A 5666-nucleotide genomic window follows, 5' to 3' on the forward strand; every position below is an offset into this window, starting at 1 on the left:
TTTTTTTACCGCAACTTTATGTAACTTTATGTAAATTTTTGCACTATCATAGGATTTTTAACATGTATATTCCTCGAAGAAACTATATACTGTTGCCATTATATATGCCCGCGAGAGCTAAGTTATTGATAAATACTCTCGTTCATATTCCCCGCCATTACCAGTACTCACAGCACGGCAATAAGTGCACAACGATATTCAAATTAGTCTTACTTAGATCTCTCTCTTTCTCTTTCTTTTTCCCTTTCCTTCTATACTTTGTTCCGTTCTATTGAATATCTTAAACAAAACGCATAAATGAGGCACTTGCCTGAATCTATACCGGCCATATTAACACTCCGTTCCTGTTATAGATCAAGATCTGCCAACAATTAATACACGGAAGGCACGCCTCGTCTTTCACGCGAATGCTTAAATGTCTCTACAGAGTGTTTTTCGTTATCTTGCATCAGTCTAAGCACCTAACAGGCCACTGCTACGAACACAGTCCTCATATGGTATCACATAACATTACTACGATTCAATCTTCGTCGTCGTTGTTGTCGGTATATGCTTTCCTTTACATTTGACTTTTTCTATTATTATTATCGAGACAAAAAAAAAGAAAAAGACTTCAAATTGAATCCTATACAGAATGATTCCACGGTAGTTACGAGTGTGGAATCGCGCGACGGACGATACTTGGCAAAGCTTGAAAATACTATAAAAAAGTAGATCCTGGGCTTATCACGAGACTATTCGCCGTCGACACTTACGTGTCGCTACGTGATCACGATAGTATTTTCCGACATAACTTTCAGCCACGTGTTCATTATGAAGCTACGGGAAAAGGGGAAAAGGGGTTTCGCTGCACGTAGTACCATATCCATAATAATTCCCGGTTCTTCTTCGTAATGTTGTAGAAGATACATACAGTTTCTCACTTTTAGCACTGCTAATATCTCAGGTGCACAAAGTCACGTTGCTAGATGTTATACTCGTAATCAAATCATAAACAGAGCGAATCGCTTCGTCCGCTGATGCGAAAGTACTGTCACTCTCGCGGCGCTTCGTGAGTAAGTCCTCGTCGAAAACACACCGAGTTCGTATCGTCGCGTTTACGATAGTTTCTGTCCCTGAGCAGGAAATTGTCGTCCTCCCTGCTGTATTGGGCCATGGATTGAGATCGTGGTGGCGGACTATGCGCGGCCATGTACGTGACCATGTTATTGAAGTTTGGCAGGAATTGCGGATTAAAGAGCGATAGGATTTTCTCGTTAAGTTCACGGGGACTTCGGGTGGGCACCATATAATGATCCCTCGCGTTACTCGTCACATCACCGTGCCGATCAAATAGATCATTTTCGATGGTAGGGTGTCGCCCACAGAGATCGTCAAAACTGTTTGCACTGTCGCTACCGCCGGATTCTTCGCACGTCGGCGCGTTCGTCAATGTCGTCTCGACGCACTCGGACTCGGACTGATGGTACTGACTATATCTCTGGGCCGCTGCGGATCGTTGCTGCGTGTCGTAACTATCGAAGTATTCGAGTGTGCAGACCTCATCATTCCCAATACTCTCGTAATGATCCTCGTAGTGATCCTCGTCCAGCTTATGTGTGTTGTTAGTATGATCCGTGGCGATACCGGTGGTGAGGCTTGTGGGCGTCGTTCCGTCGTCGTCCTCATCGTCATCGCCGTCCTCGTCGTTGCGTTCATCCGATTCCGCGAGATCGGAGGAAGAGGAAGTGGAAGATACGCCAGAACCCGTGGGGTCCTGTGGCAAGCCTCAAACGGCTCTGTGTCGCCTTCTGTATCATATATACGTTTTCTTCACCTTTTGTACTGGCTTGTTTTCCGCGGACGAATTCGCGTTCTTGCCATTCGGGTTCTTGGGCGGCACATTCAGCACGAGATTGATGGACTTGTTGTTGAATCCAGGCGACTCCGAGTTCTCTGTTAGTCGATTGAGTTGTTGTCGTTGCTCGGAGGGTTCTGGGTATGATGATCCGCGTAATCTCTGAGAGAACCAGAAACCAAAGGCGAAACCAGCCACCAGAGAACAGAAACAAGTCCCTATTAGCGCACCCGTTAATGTTTGGGCCGAATATACTACCGGTGTTACGGTCACGCCTGTAATCAGAATACAACAAATTGAAGAACACTAAGTATTAGGATTGTCTTTTGCGAAAACTGCTCGCGCGTTTTGTCTCTAGTGTTCGGAATGGAAGGAAAAAATTAAAGCGAATAAGAAAAATGAATAATAATACAAACAATAAAAACATAATTGATCACTGTAAACATCCGTACAATAAATGTGACAGAATGTTTCGTTAGAAATAAAATTAAGTATTTTGGTAATATAATCAAGAAAAATATTATATATCAGAAAAATCACGATTCTATTTAAATGCTAAATAAAATTTCTTTATACAATGTTTCGTTCTCAAGAAAATCGATTTAAAAAATCGGAAAATATACCTATATAAATAATAATATAATTAATATAAATAATAATTAATATAAATAAGTGGTATTGTTTTTATTAAAAAATTTTATTTAAATAATTTTTAACTACATTGCAATATAAATGGTTCAACGTGTTTTTTATAGTTGCTATATAAAATTAATTGCATTTAAAACAATAAAACAATCAAATAGAAAATAATTACGAATGTCGAATAACGCTTTTGTAAAATATTAAAACCATATTTTTATTTTAGTTTTATTTATTTATTTAATTTTATATAGAGAAAAAAAGAGAAGAACAGAGAATCATAATTAAAATAAATTAATCGAACGTAAAAATTATATAATCTTAAAATAGAAAAAAATATTGTTTTATTTTTTCAAACCTTGTTTTCTTCTTTAAAAAAAAAAACAAAGCTACACATAAAGAAAAAGAAAAATGATATTGATATTTCTTTTCTCAGTTATACCATCAATAACGGATCATTCTGTTAGCATATCAATAAGACATTAGTTGTAAACATAAAAATAAGTCCGCTTCGGAAAACAAAATACCAGGAGAATCAGTTAAAGCGGAATCGTATATTATGAGAGGGATTTTCGAACACTGTAGGTAACTGAACTATATCAGTGTGATGTGATGATGTTGGTTACCTTGAGGCTCATTAGCCCTTGGCTGTGTACGACCGTACTGATTTTCCCGATCCAATTCGATGATGATTTCATTCTCTCCATCGGACTCTTCGCGCCCAATTTCGCGCGCCACCGCTGGTTGGACGGACTTCGTTACCTCTGGAGTAACATTTACCAATATGATGACAGACGACAGATGATTACGTATAAAATGATTTCGCATAGTTATTGCAGCGTACATTAGATATCATGTATGTCTTTATATTCGACATTTATAGATTTAGATTTAGATATCACATTTATGATAAGGAAACTTTTAGATGGTTGCATAAACTCGTTCATTTTGCTTTTTATTACTACTAGGGTGCGGTCCGCTTGATGCTACAAATGTTTCGAAACTTTTGATTGATCAAGCGAAGAAAGAATTTTACTAACTGATCAATCAAAAAATGTTTCGAAGCATTTGTAGCATCAAGTGGACCTAGAAATGACATTTATATATTCGTACACCATGACTGTGAAATGAAATATTTAAAATTTATTTTTTTCTGGATTAATTTAATTGTTGCTTTTTAACTTTTCATGTGAAATATTTGCAATTTCTAAACTTCAATTTCAAATACAATTTCAAACAGTTCGAAGTCATGATGAACATTAACCATCATTAATATCTGATGCACCCGACCTGGAAACGCTGCGAAAATATACATAACATCTAGCGTACGCATAAATAGATATGTATACTATGAAATAGCTGATCATGAGCTGTGTTAGCCGTGCGAGCAGTATTCTTAGCATAGTTGAACATGCGAAAAATATTACTTAATTGTTTCAGATCTGACACAGATATAGCGTACATATATTTTTGAAATTTTTTTTTAATTCAAATTTTATATAGGTATTTTGGCTATATTATAAACATTTATATTTTATTCTTTTTAGGACAAACTATCTTTCAATAAAATTCTTTTTCAATTCTTTTTCCCGATTTTTTAAATAAAATTACATGTCAAAACAAAATCAAAATAAGAAAAAGTCAGATGTGAAGCAGTTTGATGTTAGGAGTTACAAAAAGTTGCCCCAAAAAATGTATTATCCATATATTCTTTAGCAGCGTATTTTTTTTTATTTATTAGACAAAAAAGCGTGCCCACAAAAAAATCACATATTTTGATTGTTATACATTATTATGTTTTATATTAGATGAGTTGTCTCTTTTCTATTTTTTATTTTAAAATAGCTAGACGTATATTCAAAATATATGCTTATAAGAAAGAGGAACAAAGTGGAGGAAGCGTAATTAAAATAAATACACTTAGGAGAAGAGATTTTAAGAAAGTTTTATGAATTTTAAAAAGATTGTCTATTTTTTTCAATTTTCTATTTAAATTTTTAATTTCCTATTTTATAATTTTATGATCTTCCTTTCGCAGAATGAGTATTGCATGCTGAGGAACAAAATTAATTGTTCGTGTTGAAAGTACAAGGTTAAATAGGCTACGATATCAAAAGTTGCACAGAAAACTTTTCGAAAAAAAATCTTGAAATTTCGTAAAATCCGTACGTTGAATTCGTATATAACATATAAAAAGCACAATCTTATTATTTGTCCGAAACCATTTATTATTTGTCATTTATCAAAAATAAATTTGAGTAAACTGCGTGCTCTCAAAATATTCAAATAGAAGTAGATACATCTGAGTTTCAAGTTCGAAAAATTTATATTATTCAAACCAACTTGTATAACTTTGCATTCGTAGTAAAAGAAAATTAAAATAAAAAATGGAAAAGAGAATTAAGTCATAAAATTATTAAACAAGCGATCAGAGATAGCGGTATACTATAATATATCATACATATATTCACACATTTTCGGAAATAATCCCGACAATTACAATTACAATATAGTATATACATCAAAGACAGTACCTGGCTCGTGCCCACAGCTTCTGTGTCTACCGGTCGGGATATCTTGAAACAGTGTCTTGTCGGCGTCGTTGTCATGGAGTTTCGTCAATACCGCCACGCAGAGGTTCGCGGTCGCATCCCAGGCGCAATGAGGATCTTGTAAGGCGACGCAAGATCTGCAAGTAGCCGCAGCAGGTGAGTCACAATGATGTAAGGGAACTGCGCGAATCTCAGAGTCCGCAAACACCACCAGTTTACTTGCTTCGCCAGCTAGATGAACTACCAAAAGATCTTTGATCGCTTGACCTGCAATAAAGAATTGCACATCATATAAATAAATATAAAATAATGTGAAACAAATAATGCTATGTATTACAAAATTGCAAAATATGTTTTAATTTTTATTTTAGTTTTTATTTGTTTAAAAAATAAATAAATAAAATGTCAAATAAATGTATATGAAAATAAATTTTTTAAAAGTTATATATTATAGATACTTTCGATTATTATTTATTTTCTAATTTAAATTTTCTAATTTAAAATAAAATTTCGATCTATTTATAACGCCAAATATCCAATCAATAGAGAGATAATAGGTTCGATCACACAAATAAGAAAGTTATTTAAAGAATATGGAAAAGCGTGACATTTCCAAATATTACTTAAAATGTTACTAT

At 34.6% G+C, this 5666-nt stretch overlaps 1 protein-coding gene across 1 annotated transcript in view; it reads right to left on the minus strand.

The window, feature by feature from the left end:
* Nucleotides 1–6: 6 nt before the first annotated feature.
* LOC108694506 (semaphorin-1A-like) overlaps nucleotides 7–5666 on the minus strand; it is a 223878-nt gene continuing 218218 nt past the window's right edge. Inside the window, exons 13-16 of the mRNA XM_018204063.1 lie at nucleotides 5011–5295; nucleotides 3103–3240; nucleotides 1817–2112; nucleotides 7–1756 (exon numbers count right to left, since the gene is read on the minus strand). Coding sequence (XP_018059552.1) covers nucleotides 1034–1756; nucleotides 1817–2112; nucleotides 3103–3240; nucleotides 5011–5295 — 1442 coding nt within the window. The 3' untranslated portion in view covers nucleotides 7–1033. The remainder of the gene's footprint in view (nucleotides 1757–1816; nucleotides 2113–3102; nucleotides 3241–5010; nucleotides 5296–5666) is intronic.

The sequence above is a fragment of the Atta colombica genome, unplaced genomic scaffold, assembly GCF_001594045.1.
Source record: "Atta colombica isolate Treedump-2 unplaced genomic scaffold, Acol1.0 scaffold12, whole genome shotgun sequence".
Lineage (NCBI taxonomy): Eukaryota > Metazoa > Arthropoda > Insecta > Hymenoptera > Formicidae > Atta > Atta colombica.